The sequence below is a fragment of the Formica exsecta genome, unplaced genomic scaffold, assembly GCF_003651465.1.
Source record: "Formica exsecta isolate Colony F162 unplaced genomic scaffold, ASM365146v1 scaffold30, whole genome shotgun sequence".
In the NCBI taxonomy this organism is placed as follows: domain Eukaryota; kingdom Metazoa; phylum Arthropoda; class Insecta; order Hymenoptera; family Formicidae; genus Formica; species Formica exsecta.
In genome coordinates, this window is record NW_021850257.1 from 594,046 (window position 1) to 618,160 (window position 24,115).

Below are 24,115 nucleotides of genomic sequence, written 5' to 3' on the forward strand. Positions count from 1 at the left end.
TGTTCTTTCTAATATAAGAAAGAAGAACGGGGTCATTTTAAAAAACATTTTTCAAACTGAAAAGTTTTCCAGATCGCTAAATATGAATCTGATATTAAAATCGGCAAATTCAAAACAGGGAAATTAATAAAAATTTTGACAATTTTTTAAATTTTGGTATCTGTTATATTGATTTCGCCATTTTGAATCCAATTTTGACAACGGATTCATATTCAGCAATCTGAAGAAATCCTCAAGTTTGAATAAAGAAAATTATTTGATAGAGCCTCAATGGTCTAAAATATTTATGACATTTCCATATTTTTTTAATTATGAATATCTTGTTAACCATAATTGATACAAGTTGTTTTAGATAGTTGCAAAAGGCGACGCCTTCCTAACACAAGCATATTTGATTTTGATTGCAACAAAACTTAAGTTTGTTAAAGAATTATCATCGAAATTATTAAGAATTACTTTTATTTTTTTAATAGTAGTTATATATTTTTATATGTTATATATTTTGATAGCTTTGAGATGAATTCAATACAATATCGTTCAAATTATCATCGAAATTATCAAGAATTATATACATCGCGTACCGTAGTTATAACGGGATAAAATACATTAAAATAGCTTTTAATAATATTATAATATTATATCTTTTTTTTTTATTTACTATATCTCTCTATTTAATATCCACGTGTTTCGAATCTGATATAAGTATGAACACATATTCATTCAAATAGATCGTCGGTCTGCTATCTACGGAAGGTTGTGCAAGGAGGAGAACAATGTTGATAGTCCGCCGTATCGATCTGTTTTAAACAAGCATCGCGAATCGCGAGATGAATGCGAATAGATGTCGAGGTATGAAGACGAACATCGGTGCGTTTCGTTGCGTATCGATCGTTTATCGATAACAATCGACTTTGATGTTACTACTGATTGGACGAGCCACGCGTCCGATGTATCGTCTCGTCACCGTTGTTTGTGTCTCTCCCTCTGTCTCTCTTTCTCTATATCTCTCTCCTTTCATTCGATTCGTATGCAGCGGATCAAACAGTCTCAAAATAGGACAGTGATTGCGTTCGAGAGATGCAGCGAACTTGACTAGAGTCGGAAAACTGATCCTCGTAATTGCATTCGCGAACGCTTTTATAAGCTCTTTGTCAGTACAGCTGTTCGTTTCGCGCCAAAACGACAGCGGGAAAATATTTATACGGTGCTCTCCACAGGGAGAGAAAAAACATGGGAATGTTTGCGTGGGAAGAATATTAGTTCGGAGAAAAATATATCTCTTAAAAATTTTCTTCCTCGAGATAAATCGCGCAAAATTTCTCTCTCTCTCTCCCTCCCTCTCTCCCAAGGAATAAACTGCTTTTTTTACAAGATGAAGTTTCGGCAATCCGATGCCGATTACACACGACTCATGTGCTATTGTGTGCTTGCAGACAATTCTCCTCGGCGATAGCGGAGTCGGCAAGACCTCGTTATTGGTCCAATTCGATACCGGAAGATTCCAGCCGGGAAACTTTGCGGCCACCGTCGGTATCGGTTTTACGGTAAGTAACAGAGAGTCTCCACGCTGAGATATTTAATTAAAAGCCTTCCAGTCCGTCGAAACGTCTGTCGAAATGTATTTTCTCAGTATTATTTCGCGAAGTTAAATTTTCGCAGCGAAGTTTCCGTTCGCTTGAGATTTTTGCGTTTCTTTATTCGTCCTTTTGTAACTTATATCGGCGATTCAATCGTTAATTTGTACAATTTTTCTCGAGATCCATAATTTTTTAACATCCACGCTTTGTGGATTAAAGTTACAATTATTTTTAATGATCTTTCTCTCCGCGAAAAAAAAAACCAATATATGGACTGGAAGGTGTATATTAGTCTCTCTTTAACGGAGTTATATACGTTCTTTGTCTGGTGCACTATTAATTACAATGCACGTGGAACGGAATTGCGATGACGTATTAACGTCTGACAATGCGAGCAACATGATGCAACATGCATTCTTACATGTCTTGTTCATATTATGCGTTCATCTGCGACTTTGTCATGCAAATCTTTGATCGTGCATCGAACGATCTAATCGAAGAAAAAGAGGAAAAGGAAAATCATAAACACAACGGTCGACGTGATTAGAGACTCCTAAAACTGCCAATAATTGTTCGCGTTTATCCGTCTAGAGCCAAGAATATTTTGTCACATAAATCTAGAAAGAAAACTAATTAATCTCTCCTATAAATCTCAATTGTCGCAAGTTTCTCGTAACTGCATCTGTTATAATAATACTATTGTCTAGCTATTGCATCGCAGGTGTGAATTGCCACCCAACGATGAAATATCGTCCCATGTATCTAGACGCAGATCCTCAAGGCTGAGTAATAGTACATGCTCTTGCGTTTGACTTGGAGTTCTTAGCTCAAAGTAAATCGTAACTCTTGAGGCGGGAGGGTCTCGATAAACGCGCCCCACTTGCCAACAACCCTCGCCTGTGCATCGCGTCACTTTTATGCTCCAAATACCGGCGATACATTATTCGCTGCATGATCGGCTTAGTATTCCTTCTCGAAGATAAAGTTGTGTCTATGTGCGGATCGCACGATCTGTCGCGATCCGTCGAATGAATATTTATGACAGGCCTCTCCTCTCGAAGACGAGAACGCGCGCCTGTCGTCAGCGAGAAGTTCGATTTATAACTTTATTACTTTGATTTGAGGGAGGACCATAAAAAAGTTGCCTTTCGCATATCTGATATTTTCGCGGTCCGGCCGACGATTATCGGAGAGAGAGAAAAGGGGGGCATCAGTCTCGAAAAAGAGTCGTTGGAGCGAATGGCTTGAACCCCTCCCTTTTGTTCTCCGCTCGGTACAAGCTCTCGCGAATCATCAGAAAGACGGGGAAGAGAGGGAGATGCAGATACCAGCGGGAGAGAGGGAGGGGGAGGTGGCTCGGTCTGTGTGGGATTTTATACACAGAGGCGTTTGAGTATTGAGGTTTTCACGTGGCTGGCTTGCACTCGCCTTTGATGGACTCGCCGACGTAGAGAAAGTCCTTTGTGATACAAACTATGCAATTACGGGGGAGGAGATCGACCGATCGCGGTAGCGGCCGACTTGCGGATCATCGTGTGACTTTAGCGTAACCTTGGCATTTAACATAAATCGCGTGGTACGTGCGTCTGCGGGTCGAGTCCTATTCTTCACATCTCCTTAACCCGTAGAATTTATTTCTGTTATTTTGCAAATTTTATCGCGGCGGAAAAATATTTCTCGCGAAAAAAAAACATAATTGTTTTTAAGAAAAAGTATGTAATTATTTACAATGTATTTTTTTAAACAATTATTTGTTTTTTTCTTTACACTAATTGATTTGTCTCATTATTCTGTACATAAAAATATTACGGTAAGATTATCGAAAACTAAATATTTTACAAGATATTTTATTTTTTATATCAAAATATGTCAGAATAAAATATAAAATAACCCAAAAAGTATTAATGAAAAAATACTTTATCATAGTGTTTTGAAAAGCTCTCGAGATAAGCTACAAGAATATGCAATAAAAAATGGGGGAATAACTCAAAAAGTACTTAATGAAAAAATACTTTATTATAGTGTTTTGAAAAGCTCTCGAGATAAGCTACAAGAATATGCAATAAAAAGTAGGCAATTCCATTTAAAAAATTCAATTTGACCTTGATCTGACCTTGGCAACGTCATCCAAGGTCAAACAGTTATTACCGTTGATTGTGTCTTTTTAAGCCTTATAACTTTTGTCTGGAATATTTTTCTCTAAAATGCAATGTTTACGAGATATTTGAGTGTATCCTGACTTTCGACACACCCTGTATATTTTTATAAAAAATTTTTTCAATACTTCATTTTATATTAAAATATATTTTTCCGCACACGCGAAAATATTTTTTCGTCGCGATAAAATTTGCAAAAAAAAAAATATATATATAATATATATGATTCCAAACATGAAGTTAACCATAAAATACGCAAAAAGTAGAAAGAATTTTTGCGCGGCTCATGTTTGTATCTTTCATACGCGCCGAGGATTTTGCTATTTATCCCCCGTTGCGGCGGAAATATCGTGGACATCGACCCGTCGATGATTATGGGGCAACGAGTCGCCGCACTTTCCAGTTACGAGAACACGTCTCTCTCTCGGCACGACCGCCGTGCGCGCCAGCTCGGTTTACCGTATCGTCGAGAAAGTTGCAATTGCAATCTATCAAACGACTGCTTAGCCGCCGGATTTCACCGGTAACGCGAGAAACTATCTCTCGTAAATGTCGTCTTAGGACGCTCTCCCGCATGGAAAGTCTCATTTTGATACCGAGGAATCGCTCCGCGTCGCGGAGAAATCGCTCGCGAAATCATCGGGCCGCATTTTTCCTCTCGGGAGGGCAGTAATTAATATTTAATTAAACCCATGTTTCAATCGATTTGAATATCTCTTCTGGGATCTTGAAGCAAAGTATTATAATTTCCGCTATGTGATTCTATACTTGTTAAGATTTCATAAAGTTCTCTTTTTATTTTCTCTTTATATTTACACGCAATTGTCATGCAAATTCTTTTTTCACAGATAATTTTATCTAAAACTTACTTTAAAAACATTAAGCTAATTTATAAGTTCTATAGAATTTATAAATAAGCTTTCGCACGGAGAATGCTGGTTGTACGTTTGTTATTTTAATTTAAAGCGAAGACTCGTATATATATCTCGGATTTACAAATATCTTGCAGTACCCTTATTCCTCACGGAAACTTGTTACGATGCAATTAAGAAAGACGACTTAAGTATCTCGCGTAATCAGCGTAAGTGTCCTATTCAAGGGTTTTAATCTGTTCCGAGGGAGAATCGATGGTCCAAACTAATTAATTACTGTGAATTCCGGGCCGAGTTAAAGACCGTTACAGTTGATCAGCGTTCACTCAACGACGAAGAGTCGAGGCTGTATTAATTAAACACTTACGCGTATTATATACGTTCGTCTTATTAATCCCGACTTGCTTGATTAAGTAAATCTCGCGAAATTCCAACGTTATCTTTAATATGCAACTTGTTTATAAGCAATATGAGACATAAACGCGCGGATCCTTATTAATTTACTTCGTCTCGACGGTACTGGATGCTTAATAAAAATATCATTCGATGAATTCATGAAAATAATTAATTTTGAAATTTCTCAGAATTGCGTTATAATCTGTATCGATTCTCTTACTTATTGCATAACTTAGGTACCGTCTGTTTCTAACAGTTATTTGCAATTGATGTGAATCGCATTGAATTCTTATCGGCGATAGTTTCCAAGTATGTATTATACTCAATTCAATAATGTCGCCTTATCAGCTCTCTCTCTTTCTCTCTCTCTCTTGCGAATATGCACACATATATTTTTTATTTTATAAAATATTTTTCTCCATATTTTTACTTTCTTATTTAAAATTATTTTTACGAAGTTGATTGAATGCTTTAAATATTTCTTAAAAGTTTTTAAAGTGAAAAGAAGAAAGGTGAATTGTTTATAATTTGCATATTATCGGAGAACAATATAACAAAAATATAATATATTTTTTATATTTTTAAATAATTCTTTGAAATTTTCAAAATATACTATATGTTTTTTCGCTGTCAGTTTCGAAGGGATTTTAATGTGGAAAATATGTAATTTTATTTTATCAGTTTTTATAATCTTTCGAATGAAAGAATATCATTGCATTTCCTATCAATTTCTAGCAAAATTTCACTGATATCGCTATTTTATATTAATTGTGTTTTTTTAACCTCAATATACTTTGAGCGTGAGATGATAAACCTCATGTTCATTATAAATATAAGGGACGAGTCACGCAGAGAGCGTTGGTGAAATCGCGGCGCTTCGCAGTGACAAAGAGATAAAATGGACCGTGATCGCATTGAAGCCCAGTAGCGTAGAAAACGGAGAAAACGCGTCACAGTACTATCTTTGACAAGATATGAAAGAAGGGAAGACAAAGCGTATGGCTAGAGAGTCCGCTCAACATTGAGATACTTAGGGTAAAAAGCTACGAGGAGCTTGGAGTCGGGACGAGGAGGAGATGAATAAAGGAAACCTAAAAAGAAGTGATACGCGTTCTCGCGGAAAAAGACGGTGGTCTTTTCTTTCAGATGCAAAATCAAGTGAGATGTCACGGAGAAAATCTAAAATGAGATCGCGTAGAAAGTGGTCTCCCCCGAGAGTTAAAAATTGCTTTTTCTTAGAAATATCGATAATTACTTGCGAAAACTTGCGTTCTATTATTTTCCTGAATTCGAGGCACGTCGACTAGCGTCGATAGTCTGCGAAATAAGGAATGAAAGGCGGGAGTAAAGTTGATTATAATTTTCCAAGAGGCAGAGAGGGGGAAACAAGGAGAATCCTTGGTAAGGATGGTTGCACGCTCGTCGAAGTATCGAGGGTTAAAAGGGGAAGGCGGGCAATAAATCACTCGGCCCGAGAGTGCCAAGTTAGGCTACGCCACGTGACGAAGCAGATTCGGTTCCTTCTTTTCCCCGCGTTCCGAGTCCGTCCCTTTCCCTCTTTCGCGCCCGTGAAAGTCCCGAGGCGAAACGCGCTGATTTCCAGAATATTTGCTAAATTGCCTGTACACTTGGGGATATCAATTCTGCTGCACGCGTCTGCCAAAGTTTCGTAATTTTTTATAATATCACTATAGAACGTGATTTAACGCTTAAAGCGAAACTAGTGCTACGAATAAAAAAAAATTTTTTGGATGTGTTACTTAGAGGATATTATATAAGGTAATTCCGAAGGAGAGATGTGTGTGTGGATTGCCGTTTAAATATAAACAAAGCATTGAATTTTTGTATAATAACGAAGGAAAACTAAAAGAATATATATATTGGGATTCCACAAAAATATCCTCATAATTAAAAAATATAATAACTTAATTTTTAATACAAAATTATTGATTGTATATCCAGAAACAATTATCTACATATAATTTTCTTAAAAGTTTCAGTTTATTTTCTCTCCAAAAATAGTTTTTAAACTCAATTCTCAAGATATACAATCGATTTTTTTCCATAGATTCATCTATTCTATCCAATGTAACATGTTAAGAGAAAGATAAACCTAATCGTTTTTATTTGCCATCCTATATTGATAAGAAAATTTATACCAGCACACATATACATAAAAATAATTGTTTCTATTTTTTATACATTTAAAAAAAATGTTTATTTTCACTGTAGAATTTCTCTACATGTGGTTCATCATATGTGCGATATATCAATGCAAAAAATATCCATTTATTAAATTTATATAAACATTAATTGACGCACCTAGTTACCTTACTTACATTAATGTCGTTTATATAATTAACTGCATGTCGTTTATATAAAGTAACACACGCGATTCTATTTCTTCTTTTGTTTTTTTAATTTTCATAACATAACGAAGATCGCTCGCATCTATTTGCAGATTGTGGGAAATTCTTGATCGCTTTATGACATCGAAGCGACGTGACTGTAGAGCAAGCGAGAGAGATCTCTGCGGGATGGGAAGAACGTTTTAATTATACGCAACGCGCGTTGCCGAGAATTATACGAGGCGAGCACCCGCGGGCTTCGTTACGATTGCGGCATTTATGACGGAAGAAACGCGAGAAAAGCGATGAGAGACGAAACAATCGCGTATTCAATCCTTCCTCGAGTATGCCGGAAATGCACTCGGGTATCTGTTTAATTAAATTGACGTGGATTAATTGTGCTCCCGACACTTCAATCATAAAAATCATTTCGAATCTCCGGTTTAATCAACAGAGCCGCGCTGATCGAAGCCAGATGCCGAAACAAGGCGTGCAACATTCATCTACGGAAAATGGCTACGAGGGATCACTCGTTTCAACGTTTTTCGATCAGGAGATAATTGACACCGCCTGTGTGATATCGCATCTCTCTCGGATATTCGAATTATATCGTTTCACATTAATCGGATTCACCGGCATTTTATATAATTCGTTCCAATCAATATAAATTTCCGAGTATAAATTTGTTATACTCGGAGATTTCTTCGAAAGGGTGTGCGATATTTTTAAACAACGATATTTACTCCGTAGATTTCATTTTCCCCTTCTCTTTTCCCATCTTCGTAGATCCGTTTCTGGAGATCTGTTTCTCTCGTAAGGCAGAAAGATCTAGCATTCGCTTTTCTCTTACGAGATACCTCCGAAGCGCGATTTATCGCAAGTCTCTTCTCACCATGGTGGCTTCCTAAAGAGAGAAAGAGAGAGAGAGGTACTTATAAGTAGAAGCGAGTCGGTCGCCGACTCTAGACGATACCGGTGTTGCTCGAATCGTTTCATACCTTTTTGCTCTTGTGCTCCAGCATACAAGAGAGGCTCGAGAACGTTATTCTGGTCACGAACTTGGCCTTCCTCTCCTTTCCCTCTCTCTCGTTCTTCCGAGTTTGTTTTGCTCCACTCCGTCTCTTCGTGTTGTTCTTGTTCCTCTTCTTCTTCCCCTGCTTCGTCGTGGGCTCCCGCACTGCTTATCAATATTTATATCGATTTGCTTTCGTCAAGATATCGCGCGTGCGTCAAAAAATTTCCCCGATTTGTCTATTTATTGCTACTTCATCATCGAGCGAACGGCGATTTAAGCGAATCGAGACATCTTGGGGAATTTTCGGAGAATTGTTTCTTTTAACACAGTGATACAGAGCGAAAAAGGGTAGAAAAAGACAGGAAATTTGACAAATTTGACGAATTAAATCTTGGCAAAGGTTTTTGCATGGAAAAATTGACCTTTTATTTGGCACTTAATCTTTATTTTAATTAAATTAAAATTAATTCAAAAACATATTCAATACATATGTTAATTGATTTTTTCATCCATTTAAGCATTCTAAAGATGCGATCGCTGACTTCAGCGTTCATTTTCTTGTTCAATTTTTAAATTTTTGTTTGTTTCTTGGATTTAATATGCGATGTTATTAATTATTGTGTTTGCAGCAGTTTTGTTTTACCACAAAGCGGAACGCAAGTGTTTGCATACTTTGAAATGAAGGAATTGAATCCACATTATATCCGCCAAAGGTTAGTCCTTAAATAAGCGCGCATCTCTTACAACCAGATAAAAAAATATATTATTTAAACAAATAAGTAAAAACAAGCGTCGCTTAATATTATTATTTCTTCTATTTATTAAGTTAAAAAACTCATCTGCATTTCAACATTAAATTCGTTTATTTTTTGAACTAATAAAAAATAATAAAAATGATAAAATATTCACAGAATTTTGCTGTATTTGATCAAAAAGTTCATTGTTTATGTAATTTATTGAGATTTGTTATCTAATTCAATATTTACTATAATCTCTTTTTATATCATTCTTTATTTTTCTTATATTTCGTTCGAATACATTATTAATTTACACGTATACTCGGGATAGGATACCCTATAGGACGGTACCCCAGGAAACTAGTCGACAAAAATCCCATCGTGGCGAAAAAGCACTACGTATTGGATTCGATCAGTAATGAGTTTATTGGAAAGTACACGCGATGACATCATCCGTAAAAATTTATATTACCTGTAATGAGAATTTGAAAACCATTACATCCCACGCACCAATTTAAGCATTAATGTCGATCGAGAGAGGGGGGAATTACGTCTCTTTCTCATATTTCTTATCGGCCCTATATAATCTCTCAGCTTGCCATAAATTTGTCAACGCGAATAGCCAGCTGATTCGTCCGCTGCATATTCATATAATCGAATTATCGACAATATAATCGAATTGTTACTGTTTCAGGCGACGTGCGAGCGCGATAAATTGCGTCGGAGATTAATCCCTCCTCCTCTTTCTTTCACGCATATATCCGCCTGTTGCTCTGCCCGGGTGTAATTTAATCGAGGCCGAGTGTAAACTACGCGTCGCTGGAAGATCAGACCGTGTGTGATGTTTGGCGAGGGGAGGAAGGAGGGGGGAAGGGACTGGGCAACATTTGTCGTTGATTATTGGTTTTCGATATTGTGCGCGCGCGGGTTTCCCTCGAAAATAATCGGCCACGTGCGGCCGCTATCGATTAAAGGGATTAAATTAGGAGCGGCGCGATGTTTGAGGTGCGCTTCCATTGTTTGATGATCGCGATTTCAAAAGCGATATCAACTTTCTTGTTTGCTTGCGGATTTCTCCCCCTTTTTTCAATCCTTTTCAGCGAATGCCATTTAATAACAATTTGCCCGAGTTGTGCCGCTGATAACCGATTATTATGGACGGCATCATTTTTTAGGGGTGGACTTTTGTTTCTAGAAAATCGTGCGAAGGAATACAAATCGCGCAAAATATGAATCATTGGATCTGTCATAATCATATGACTGCGAAAACCTTTTTCTTTCGAATTTCTTTCTTCTTTTCAGACTTGTCAAATTAGTTAAATACATTTCGTCCATCGTACTCTATGGACTCTGTATTCACTACTTTCATTGAAAACTCCGTTACTTAATATGTTTATCCTTTATCATCGTGCGTCTTGATCAGCGCGAAAAGATGATTGTGCAGAAGTTCGAGCGGTCCGTTCCAAAGTAGCCTCCCACTCCTCTGAATCTCCTGTGGAGATTCATGCGTTAGAGCCCGTCGCGCCTATCCCTTTGTCCGGGCCCACGATGAAAAGGTCAGGCGTGAACGGTCGGGACGAGCGGGCCCACGCCCTTAAGTACTTTGTACTTCTGCCATTTTGAAAAGGAATGAGAAAGAGAGAGAGAGAGAGAGAGAGTGGGAGGCCCACGTACACAGTCCCATGTCAGGAAGACATCCGACATCTGCCAGCAAGGGGTGGCACAAACGAAGTCGTCTGACCGTTCGCGGCGTGCAAATAACCGCTCCCTTTCCTCCCCCCTTCCGTGTTTCCTTCCTCCTTTTGCCTAAGGGGGGCTTTATTCCCCCTATCCTCGTCACGGCGGGGAAAAGCACTTCGTTTATGCGGCTGGAGGCGCCCTTATATGTTTTCTATATCCCAAGTTCCATGTCGCTGTATATGAACGGAGGGGGAATTTGGTTAAGGGGGGCACCCCCTTTCGGTAGCGATAGATTGAAGTCACTCGCGCGCGAGTGATAAAGTTTACGTACGTTTCATTTGCAATGTCAAAGTAATAAGATTTCTTAATAGAAATAACGCGAAAGAGACGACCATGCAATCGCATCCTTTCTCTTGGAAGGCGAATAATTTATCGCCGAGACCGTCGCGTTTACGCGCAACTGGTCCCTTCAAGAGAGAGCTGCCGTTTTATCATTTTGCACCGGGTCAAGTTCAGCGATTGGCATTTAGTTAACCTTTCAAAATCAACGCCCCTCGGTGTTAATTACGCCGCGCCGGTACACGTCACCCTTCTGTATTTATGCTTTATTAATTTTTGTAGCTGACGATGATGACACTTATCTCTTTTTATACGCGCTACTATGTCGCTGTTATATCTCTCGCTCTCTTTCTCTTTCTCTCTTTCTCTTGACTGAGGGTTGAGCTAATAAACTTCGGCCTCCAGGTTTCCCTCGCAATGGGACGCCCGATAGCAGATTTTATCTGTCTTCGTCTTCTTAACCTGTGTGTATCCGTGTAAGGAAGAATCAGTTGGGAGAGAGAAAGAAAGATATAAAGCCGCGTACGCTGAGATTTCCGTAAATAATTGGCAAAAAAAAAAAAGAAAATCCAAAATTGAATTAATAAAAAAAAAAAAATCCTTACAATATATCATAATAGGGGGAACCGAAGCTTTGACAGTCTTTGATTTCGCGATTTAGATTAGAAAGCGAGAAAAATTAAGAAACAAAGATTCACAAATCCTATTATTTGTCAGAGAGCTTGTCAGATTGCTCTATTAATCAGAGAAACGCGACTGAAATTTAATAATAGCATTAATTATGCGCGAAACGCGTAATGTCCCGTATTCCAGATACAATTATAATTGATCTATATAATACACGAGGAAGGGAGGAGGGGGGGATATAGAAAGGGAATTCTGCGGGAGGGCTGCTGCAGGTTGCGACGTTGCAGCAGGTTGACGCAAGATATACAAGACCGATCATACGTTTGTAAGCGGGAGTTGTTAAGTGCATAATTCGCGTAATCGCCATGTTCGCCCATCGAAATGGGAATTTGTTGCGAAATGGAATTTTGCGGTTAGCGCACACTAGAGGAAGAGTCCCACGAAAATTCAAGCCCGCAGTTCCATACAAATAAATGCTCGTAGCGAGCAACATCATATCGTTTTCTTGACCGTCGAACGAAAATTTATCTCGCTTCGAATTATATAATCTTTTAATTTTAACATTCAACCTACAGTTGCTGATTTATTCTGCATTTCTTGTCTCGTAGAAAGTCTTAAATAAAATTGAAAAAGGGACGAAGGAGTGCGCGAAAATGAGAATACACGCAGCGAGAACGCAGGTGGAATATTCACAGATACATCTCCAAGTGTGTATACTTGATATCGGGGTCGTATCGAGATTCGCTGGCATAAAGAGCTTTTCGAGAGTTCCCTCGGAATATTCGTCGTTGTTCGAGGAAAGGAGACAACGGTGCGGGGAATTCGCGAGCGTATTCCGCAGATGGTATATCGGTTCCCCGACATTCTCGAATGTAATTTCCATTGTCATGTTTGAAGCGGGCTTTAGTAGGACGGCTGCGGTTCATCGCCGCGCATAGGAGCTATTTGCGACGTGTCGCGTGCAATAATTGTCGGGCTTAGAGGCCACTGTTAGACGCGCGATGCACCGTCACGATGCGTGCGATAATTGCCGGCTGTGTGCATTGGTAATCGCCTTAATGTTACATCAAGGCCTGCGTAATTAAGGTTGCGTAAACGTCGTTGCGTAAATCGAGGTGAACTCGCGAAGTCTATGTTCGTAGACGGGAAGTTCCCCGTTGAGTCGACAGGAAGAGTTGATCTGAATCGCAAAATTTTTCAGTAAGCTCTCGCTATTTACATGCTAATTTGAATTCAAAATATGGCTGAGAATCATTCGCCTCGCGACTTTTTAGTCTTTAATATTGATTATTTGTTCATTAAAGCTTTAATTATACAACTGTTTAAATATATATATATATATATATATATATATTATCATTAGTTCCTACATTTCGTGAACAATCAAGCATATTTCAATTAAGATTATAAATTAACAAGATAGACTTGAACGGAAAGTTATAATAATAAATGTTGCAGAATATATTCTTGACAGAAAGGATATGCTTGTCGCATTCAAAAAATTTGATCGACGAAGAGTATCACGCCCGATCCGATATTGTTATTCGCGATTCTTATTATCACGTTATCGCAATTTCTATTATACGAATACACGTTGTTATAAGTAAAAAAATGGAGAAAACCATCGGTTTAAATGATGTTATCGGTGAGTTTGCGGCGCCGAATGTTCATAAACCTTGGCTGCAACATTTCGGCGTTCTACGATATTTCACGATATAAATCTACAGCACTCTTTATGATTTATGCGTGTTTCTTGTATCGACATTGCGATTTCGTATTTCGCGTAGCAATTTGCAGAAGATTAGCAATATTTTTCAACACGCTATTATTCAATATATATTATCCATCTGTATCGTGATTTTTGTCTCAAAAAGAATGCGTATAAAGTACGCTTGTGTAATTAACAGATATTTTACGTAATTCCAACACAACGTAACATATATGCAAAAGACTCCGTCTTCCTCTGAATCAATCGTGTATATAGACGATTGATGTAAATATTACCGAGTTTAGTAATGATGGATTGTGATAATTGAAATAGCATCGTGTGTGCACGCACATCCGTATAATTATTATTACTGTTACTCATATCCGGCCTATGCGGCTCATTTATTTAACGAGACGGCTGTTGGATTGTAAATACCGCAACATACATAATTCGTGCTTTGCTAATGACATCGCGTTTCGGTAAATAATTAATATCGCAGTCGCGAGCAAGCTTTGTTGCAAGCCATTTGTGTCGAAAGTTTTTTTTTTTTTAAGGGACGATATTCTCGAAATATTTGCGGTTTCAATGAAACACGAAACACTGACCAAACTATTAAACATTTTATGGGAACTCGCGTATGAAATATTTAAAAAAATCCGAAAGCTGTTCAAATATATTTTCCGAAATCGAACGAGAAATTGTATCGAATCTAAATAACATTTTTTCTTTCTTTTTTTTTTTTTTTATTGGAAACACGATCGCTCGCCCACTACATCAGGATCGAGGCAAAGGTTTTAATTATTCGTTGATAGAATAAATAATCCATTATCAATATTTTAAGAGCTGCAAATCATTTAAAACTTTTTATATTGTATATGAAAAAATTCATAAACATTTTTTCCGTGATTTTTTTTATCCTTTTCTTTTTTATTTCCGGGAGATATTTCATTTCCCGCGAATGAGAGGGATCGCGTATCGAGAGCAACGTCAATCGCGCTCATAAATCTTTTTACTCGGCGAAAAAATCTTGTTCGGGCAGAGATCACGACGAGCAAAGAGATCGAAGCGCATAAATTTTCCAATTGCGCGGAAAGAGCGACATCGAGAACCGTATAAATCGGATATCGCCGAAAAGAAACGAGTCACGAGCTTTTTTTTGCTTCCTCGAACGAGAGGAATGATTGGAGAAGGATTCAGGGGCCAATTTGTTCGCATTCCATGAACATCGACGAGAAAAAACGTGGATCGGCGACAAGCATTTTTTTTTCTGTTTGACACTTTGATGTACTAATAGGCGCCGTGTATCGATCTCTTCGATGACAGTTCGTGTCCTACGTCGACGCTAATTGAAATTTGATGATTGAGATTCCAACGAACGTAAAAACAAACCACAAAGCTCACTTATATTTTTCATGTGTTTTTTATCAAGAATTTCCGCATTTTCGTATATTATAATATTAATATCCCTTATAGCAATTATATATTTCTATCCAATTTTAAATTATTTACGTAAACGTTAATTTTTTAAAGAAACTATATTGTTCTCTAGTAAAATTATTAATAAACATCTGGTTTTTTTTATCGCTAAATAGCAAAAAGAACGTTGGATATGCGAATAAAAATGTTGTATATAATAATACGATCGATTTGTTAATAAATTGAGAAGATCTCTAATGGATTGTGCGATATCTTCAAAGTATGAAGTACTTTAACTGTAATCGCCAGGTTCCATCACTGATAGAGTACCAGGTGGTCCACAAGACCTTGATTGAGAAAACTCCGGGTGAAACCCCAGATGTATTCAAGGACGCGAAACGAGTTATCTAAACAAAGGGTCGATCGATCCCTTTACATCCCTACGTGATAATTTATCTTACGATCTTATTCAATCCTGATATCACGTTTTGGATAAAATACATTAATATAATAAAAAACAATTCTTTTTTCTATATTAACACATTATTAGAGAAAAAGTACCGACGAAAATCGATATTGCATTTTGTGTTGTCGGGCTCAAACTATTAAATGTAAGTTGAAAATGAAGATTTACATACCTGCTAGAGATTGTGTCCTTGTCGCTCCTTGCCGGAGATGAGTTTTTACTAAATACTGTTTCAAACTTTCCAACAAATCGCATTCACCAAAAGCGAACGAAAATATGAGAAATCGCCATATATTGAAACAGTAAAAAGATACGCTGCAACTTTCTCTAACAATAAAAGCTAGCTTTCAAGCCGGTCAATCAGATTCTAGAAATTTCTGCGAATCGCTCACGATAATTTTCTACTTCATCTAACTTGAGACAGAAAAGGAGTATCACAGATAATCGGTTTTATATACGGTTCTTTTCTCTGTCAAATAGACATCATTTCTCTTTCGGACAGCTCTGGGACAGACCAAGACAATTGTGTATATCGAAAAGAGGCACGTCGATAGTTTCAATTCGCTTGACATGTCGGAGTTACAATTTAAAGTTCTTTTCATCGTCGTATGACGAAACTATACAAAATTGGAAAAAAATATTAGTGTTATGTTGGTTACTAAGTATTTTCTTCCTGATTTATTCCTTTTAGAATGACAAATATGATATTATTAATAAAAATATAATACAGTAAATATATTTTTAATAAAGCAAACCTCTGTAAAATTCTTCTAATTAAAGATATATGTAATTATTGCAACAAATCAAAATAATTTGATGATTAATTTAAAAAAATTAATTTAAGAAAATTAAGTATTTATTTGATACAAATATTTTTTTCGGAGATCAAATATTTATTATGAAATATAGCTTGTGTCCGTTCTTTAAGACTCATATATTTTTTAATTCGAAGAATTCATCATTGAAAAGGGGATAGCCGAGCTCTTGGGGGAGGAATACCCTGTATAAACTCATATATCTCGCCCTTCCATCGCATAATCCCAGAATGGTTTTCAACCCGGCGGAATCGTAAACCTCCGTCGTAATAACAATTTTGATTCCGCCCCGGCCGTATTGTCGCTTAAAAAAAAAAAAGAAAAAAGAAAAAAGAAAAAAGAAAAAAAGCTCGTCTTCCTGCGCTCGCAAAATCACTTCGATCTCGACTCGCGTCGTTTTTCCCTGCCGCGACATACATTATTCCTCCGAAATCCAAGCGTTACGAGGCTACGATAACCCGGATCCTGGACCGCAACCCGAGCTCTATCCCCCTTCGCCTCTTTCTCTCTCTCTCTCCTTCTCTCTTTTTCCCTGTCTATCGCCGCCGCCGCCGCGTCACGCGGCTTCGATCTGTATCGACCGCTCGTCCCGATCCATGGTGTGCCTGATTCCGGGCACACGCGAGCTACTTCAAAACCTGTTGCCACGAGGTGCCCGGTCGGTGGCGCGTGCGCCTCACAAAGAAGCAGCAACGAGGGGGTAGGAAGAAGGACGGGGGCAAGGGAGCGGAGGAAGAAACGCACGCGTGTCGTCATGGGAACGCGAACGGTTCCTGGCTCGAGACGCTCGCGCTCTCGTGGGTGCCTGCCTGCGTGGGTGAGCGGCGCGAGTGCGGAGGAGATTCCCCCGGAGGGGGTCCGCGGACCGTCAGGTCGCGGGGGAGGAAGGAGGGGTAGGTAGGTAGGAAAACCCCCCGTCACACACAGTGAGCGCCGACAGTTTCCCCCAACTGTCGAAGTCGTTCAGTTTCCGAATCCGCGGCCGTTCCGCGGGACCGTTCCGCGGAGTTTCGACATACTCTCTCTCTCTCCTCCGGAGAGAAAGGGGAAGCGAAAGTACTCTCAGATTCTTCCGACGCGGGTGATACGCGTAGAGTGTTAGCTCTCTGTCTATCGTTGGATCAATCGATATCGATCGATGGTTTCTCCCGTTGTGCGATACGTTTTAAATATCTACAATATTTCTTGGCCAATTCGGCGTAAGTTGTGTCGTGACACTCTCTTTTACTCCTGTTGATGTCGTAAAAAATAGTGTTGAATTTTTTGTTTATTAATATGCTATGTAAATCCTTATCTAAGTCGGTCACAAACAATCACTTCCTCAGATGTCCTTTTCATATCGTACGTTGCAACGCAAGAGAGAAAAGCGCTATTTATGTTACTTATATTCCCCTAAATAATATTTATCATTTTTAATAAATATATCATTATTTAACAAATTTATTAAAAACTTTTAAAGTTTAGAATACTTCTCGTAATATCGTGATTTCTGATAAATATGTTTGTATGTATATATTTTTTTAGAGCCTACTTTTTGATATCTATAGCTTGAATAGCAAAATTTTCCAACATTATCATATGCTAATTACATTAGGTAATATATAGATTACAGCCTTCTTGGCACTGAACATACGTCGCTCAGAGTCGCTCAAGTTGTCTAGATATTTGATTAATGTGCATACAAATGTCGTAATTGTATAATAATGATTAATGGAGAAGCCGTTGTATATTTAAACGTGATATCCTAATGAACAACGTATCTCTTTGATTGTGTGTATATATATAATATATATGTATATAAAGTCGAGAGATAGAATTATTCGCGAGAAAATTCACGAGAATGTGGAATATCTATAGCGGATTATAAATTCCTTAATTGCTAATGAGTGCTTTGTCAGATCGAAAAGAAAAAAAAAACTAACAAGACTAAAACTAGAAAAAAAGACTATGAAAATAAAATCAGAAAAAAATTCGTGTTTTGACGTAAATAAAATATTTTTGACACGTGTTAAATTGAATCTCGAGTTCGCGCTCGACACGTTCATCCATTTCAACGAAGAATTGTAGCGATTAATCCGGGTTAATTACAATCTGCCGAAATAGCTTCTGAAAGTCGGGCGCAGTTAGTTTTTATCGCTCGTTTCAGTCTCTCCCCCTGAAAGTTTTTCAGATAAATTTCGGATAAAGTCCTCTCCCTGCTTTGCGAGGATCCAACTTCCTGTTTTTCGGTTCAACGATATTAATCTTCACAAATCGTTTTTCGCTTGGACAAAGTTGTAAATCCCTAAAAACTTTTACATCCTTAACGATCACATAATTTTAACGAAACAGAAAGTTGAAAAAAAATTATAAGCTTTATCATACTACAATAGAAAAGACTGCAAAGAAATAATTAAAAACATATTGTGCCATTTATGTTACTTATATTCCTCTAAATAAAATTTAAATAATATTTATCATTTTTTAATAAATATATCATTTTGCAACAAATTTATTAAAAAATATTTATCTTTTTAAGATATTATATATTTATTAATTTAGTTTAATCTATCGCGAAATCTGCGAAAATTACCCGTCTCATCAGTATGATGTATATACTAGTATGATGTATATAATCTTGTTACGCGAAATTCCACGAATATATCGATCTTCTTTGAGATGAAACATAATTAAGAAAACATATAATTAATAAGGACTTACAGAGAAAATATACGTTTAGGTATCGATAGCGATTATACATTCCATCTTTATTCGATCGAATATTGAGGAGCAAAGAAGGGAATTCACCCTTTCATTATTAATGCAAGCCAAGTTGCCAAGTTCGAGAATTTCACAAAGTAAGTAATTTGATTAAATTCAGAACAGCACGAGACGCAACGCGTATTTTTTTCTCCCAATCTGGCACGACTCTCCACCAATTTTATACACGCGCCGCCCTATCGAAATCCAGTTCTGCACACAATTTGTGGACAGATTGTAAACTGATTGCTACTGATTCAGTTACCGAATAATTCCTATTAAGCCGGATCCCTGAGGTCGTGCCGGCTTCGCCGAATTCGCCGTTTGATTATTATTTCACTGTTCGCCGAGCTGGACCGGAGCAGTTTCCGGAAATCATATTGATCTTTCTGCCTTACAACCGCGGAGAGTAAATGTGTACAGGATAATCCGCACTTATTCCGAATTAATTTTTTATTTAGAATATAGATCTACGCGATGAAGTCGTGAGACATACTGTCGAATATTAGCAATTAAAAGATTCGGCCAAAGACACGTGTCTGTAAATCCACGTTATCTTTGCATCCTAGTTTCAGAAATAAATCTCGGAATAATGAATATTTGTCAATTATGCTTACTCCCTCAAAAAATTGGCTTGTCTATCCGTTTTGCCATTTTCAGATACTATTTTACTGGACTACTTCGAAATTAATTGAACCGATATGCGGAATCAATTTATATAATACTACTGCATATTCTTCTCATTACAAATTCTCGGATTGATAATTTCACGTCGATTTTCTCTCAACTTAGTTTTCAACGTGTAATCAACGATTTAAAATAAGCGGCTTCTCACGGATTAAGCTTCAAGAGAGATAAAATCGTCTTTCTGGCTTAATTTTCAGTGGCTTTTACTTTATTAGAATTTTAATGGCAAGCACAGTTACGAGGATGTTGAAAGTTCGAAAGATGAAAAAGCAAGAGAGAGAAAGAAATAATTGACTGAAGATGCGGTTTATCCGAGAGAGACAATCTGTTTAGCTTGCATAAAATCGAACACCTGCGTCTTAACCATAGCGTATCAAGAGGTTCTCAATTTTTATTGCGCACATTAGATTTGTGATAAGTATCAAATGCAACGAGAATCGAATATTATTCCAATATCTTGTGCTTATTATAATTCTATGCTATTTAAATATATAGTATCTCTATTAAAAACGCTTCATACATAGCAGTTTATAATTGAAGGATAACAAGTTTAATCGATAAATTTAACGCTAGTGCAGACACCTATATTGAAGACACGACAAGTTGCAAAATTACGCGAGAATCGCTGCTTATTAATCTTCCCTTCCCAGGGAATAGTTGCTAATGTAAGCGCGAAATTCTAACAGATATTACTCGGATTACATTATTGCTTCTGTGTAAGCTCGGAAGCCATTAAATCGGGATTAACGTATTCCGGAAAGCGCAAATGGAATTTCCGACGTGATCGGCGCCCGAAGCAGCGGCAATAATAATTTCGTCTCTCAGGAACATTACGTCAGGAATGGATACATTTTTTTATCTCGTCGCGAGGATGTAAAATCGCAAGAGAGAAATCACTTTGACGCACTGCGTTATCGCTATCGTTAGCGCTAATGAGAAGCAACTTTTTATCAAGCACTCGCGACAAGTTTATGATTAGCAACATAATTTCCGTTGCCCCCTCGATTTAACTTCTTGTCCGAGAAAACTATATATATTGTGTCATTCGATGGATTGTATTTGGACTCGAAGAAGAGTTGGCTAACGCAAACTTAGTTCTATTAAGTACATATTATTATTATTAGAAAATTATATTATTTTATTATTTTTGATTATATTTTAATTATTTTATTTTTTTGATTATAATTATCTTATATAATATTATTTATTTATAATAAAGAAGAGTATTAATTTACGCATAACATTTGTAAAGAAAATGTGGATATATATAAATGTGGTAAATAAATCTCGAGACAGACGTTGTATACGCGCGATTCCTTGTTCTCGGAACTTATTTTCTTTAGTACGCAAAGTTGGAAAATGAAAGTCGCCCACTTCGTCATATAAGTATGAGAATAATATTGAATGAGAAAGATTCTCTCTGATGGAACACGGGATGAAAAACGCGCGATTCTATGTGCTTACAACTACACCGCGGTAAACAACGGTGAAAATTATGGCGGAAATCATGACACACTCTCTGCTCGCTGTTTGCGCGCAACACTTCAACCCCGCGGAAGATAAACAGTCCACTTTAACGGCCAAACTTGGCCGAACTTTATAAATTTACGGAATCGACGGCATCTTGTCGAGATGATTAAAAGTTTCGCCAGATCGTATACATGTTATTGCGTTCAACTTCGAGAACGCTCGTTTGCGTTCTCGAAACGACAAATATTTTCTTCCCTTGAAAATTATTTTAGAAAAAGACCTTGTATTTAGAAATATTATCAATGATAAAAAAAACATTTTTTTTTACCAGTGTTATATTTAATCTATAATACACGTTTGAAATTAAACGTGTATTATATTTCCCGATTCTGCGAAGAATTATTATCTCTCATTAACTTTTCAGTCCTATAAATTCACATTTTTTTTTCCTCCCTTTTTTTCGATACGCTTCGTGACTTTCTCGCAATCTTTTTTCTTGGGTGATATATCTTTCGAATAAGGACATGTCATCGTGCATATTTCTATCTCTTTCTCTCTCTCGGAAACGGAAATTTCGTCGTCCTACGGTCGACGCGTTAATTACCGCACGCTTCTCCTTCTCCCTCTCTCCCTTTTCCCCAATGCGAATGTGTTTACTTGGGGGCCCTTGCGCGATCGCGTCACTTCCTGGTTCTTTCTTCGAGAGATGAAAGGGCTTTGACCTCACCGTTGCGTTGCGTTTCCAAGGGTGAGGGTGTCGACACGGTCCCCGACCTTGCCGTTTCCGTCGTCGCCTTCGGCGAAGGGCGTTACAGAGGTCGAAGGACGGCCATTTTTCAGATCGTCAATCGCCTCTCTCGCGCGCGATTCGATCCCGCGATCAATAGCTACGTATATAAGGACGAGATGAATAATCGCGTAGCGAGCCGATCGTTGAAATTTATGACCTAACCAGTCTTCGCTGCTTTGGCCACCAGCCATAATCTTGGCGTATCTTTCCGCCGAAAGGAACGATTCACACGTGAGTTCGTTCGCAAATATATTCGAAGAATGAATATCTTCTGGGAGGAAAGGGGGGGGGGGGAAGGATTGTTGATCGACGATGATTAGAAGAATTACGATATATCGGATATGGGTAGAAAAATGCAACGCAAGGAAAGTGTCACAATATTCGCGCGCTTTGATAAGAACGCGAACTAAATATATTTATGTCGTCGAATAAACGGCCGGAGAGATTTATTTTACTTTAGCCCTGTTTTCGTAGGACGGATAAAATAACTACCATCATCCGCGCGCATTTCCCGTCGAATGCCACAGAATATTCGTCGCGCGTTCTCGCACAAAGAGAGATAGATATATATGTATGTATATTTATATACATATATATATATATATATATATATATATATATATATATATAGGATGTATTTATTGAAAGACGAGCTCTCTCTTTTTCCGCACAAAGCGCGCAAACGAGAAAAGAAAACAAAGTCAAAACACAATCAAACAAATATTTCGTTCGCGGAATTGAATCTGGAAATCGACTTACAAGCGTACGGAATATTCAAAAATACGTTACTACTCCCTCTTTCGATCCTTTGAAATTTCTCGAGATATTGTATCCATGTATCTTGCTTTTGTGATTTCAAAAAATAATATTTGAGAAATATATAAAACACGTGCATTCAAACTTCGACAGACTCGACATAATAAAATTCTTTATTCGTGAAACTATGATAACAAGTGAAACTTTGATAACAAGTAGAATTAATCATAGCTATACATTCCCTTCATCTTTCTTCGATTAATGAAATTTTTGATAACAACATTATCGCGCAGTGAAATAATTTTCGTCAAAGTGATTTAAAGCTCGATTGACATTATTTATGACATTATTAAATCTATCCAATTTTAAAGCTCTGTACTTTTTTTCCATTGTCCATCACACGTGTAACGTAAAAATACTCGTTCGTCGTGTGTGTCGGATATCATATTGACATGTAGATCCGTTGTATTTTTCGTAAAAAGATCGCTATACGATCGTCGCAATGCAACGCGAAAGTTGTTTTAAGAGTAAACATTTCGAACGTAGGTCGCGCGGTAATTATTGCATTAATCATTCGTCGGGAAATGTATGTGTGTTCACCTAATTGTCAAGCGCGTTCGCCTCATTAAATTATGACGTCGCTTCAAATTGCCCATGTTTATGTATCTATAAGCGCGGCATCTCTCTCTCTCTCTCTCTCGATCTCTCACTCTCTCTTTCTCGTTTTCCTTCGTCCATCCATCGCGTATAATAATGAAATCCTCTCCTCGAGTTTCGAGATATAACATAAATGTATCTCAAGGGATTTTCAAACGCGTGTCTTGAGAGTTTTGATTTCTTCGCGAGAGATCTTCGGAGAGATCCGTCTTGAATTTCGATCCGAGATATCGCGTCGACGTGATTTTACGATGCATTCCACGTCTCGCGCGCGTATGATGATGGCATCTCGATAAGAAAAGAGCTCGCTCGTCAATCGCGGTCGGAAGCAATCGCGGATAAGCCGCGCAAAAGGAACAAACCGCTATTCGATTCGGTCTTTATCGACGATGAATTCGTGATTCGCTATTAATAGCCGGGTAAGGGGTTTCATTTCGACGAATTTTCATATATAAATCTTATTAATTCATGAATTATAGTATTATATAATGAGCATCGCGCGAGGAATTCTTTTTCTCCGAGATTCATCTCTAAAACGTCAAACCCGAATATTTCACTTTTCCAAACGGTAACCTACTTTCACAAAGAGATAAGCTCGCTAAAACCTGCAGAGATCTTCACAAACTTCTTTTCTATTCTGGAAATAGTATTGTTCCGCTTTCCTTTTTTTTTTATTATGCTCTTACCGCGACATTCACGCTCAACCTGTTTCGAAGGAGGCTATCCGTCTTTCTTTCTCTCTCTTTTAAACGGAGAGATATTTTGCGATAGTTTATCACAATCACGCTATAAATTTCGCGCTGCTCGAGAATCATTTTCGCGATGTATCGTATAAATAATACATCAAAAGCGATAAAGATTGAT

General features: G+C 37.6%; 2 protein-coding genes across 4 annotated transcripts in view; both read left to right on the top strand.

The window, feature by feature from the left end:
- Positions 1–2,031, top strand: part of LOC115237628 (ras-related protein Rab-26-like) — a 96,419-nt gene extending 94,388 nt beyond the window's left edge. For 2 of the 3 annotated variants that reach the window (XM_029810802.1, XM_029810803.1), the window contains exon 4: positions 1,434–1,586. In XM_029810802.1, coding sequence (XP_029666662.1) covers positions 1,434–1,571 — 138 coding nt within the window. In that variant the 3' untranslated portion in view covers positions 1,572–1,586. Of the gene's footprint in view, positions 1–1,433 lie in introns of all 3 variants that reach the window. The other variant, XM_029810804.1, reaches the window with a different exon arrangement.
- A 15,143-nt stretch (positions 2,032–17,174) lies between these two features.
- Positions 17,175–24,115, top strand: part of LOC115237630 (ras-related protein Rab-37-like) — a 40,345-nt gene continuing 33,404 nt past the window's right edge. Inside the window, exon 1 of the mRNA XM_029810806.1 lies at positions 17,175–17,351. Within this exon, the coding sequence (XP_029666666.1) occupies positions 17,291–17,351 (61 nt within the window). The 5' untranslated portion in view covers positions 17,175–17,290. The remainder of the gene's footprint in view (positions 17,352–24,115) is intronic.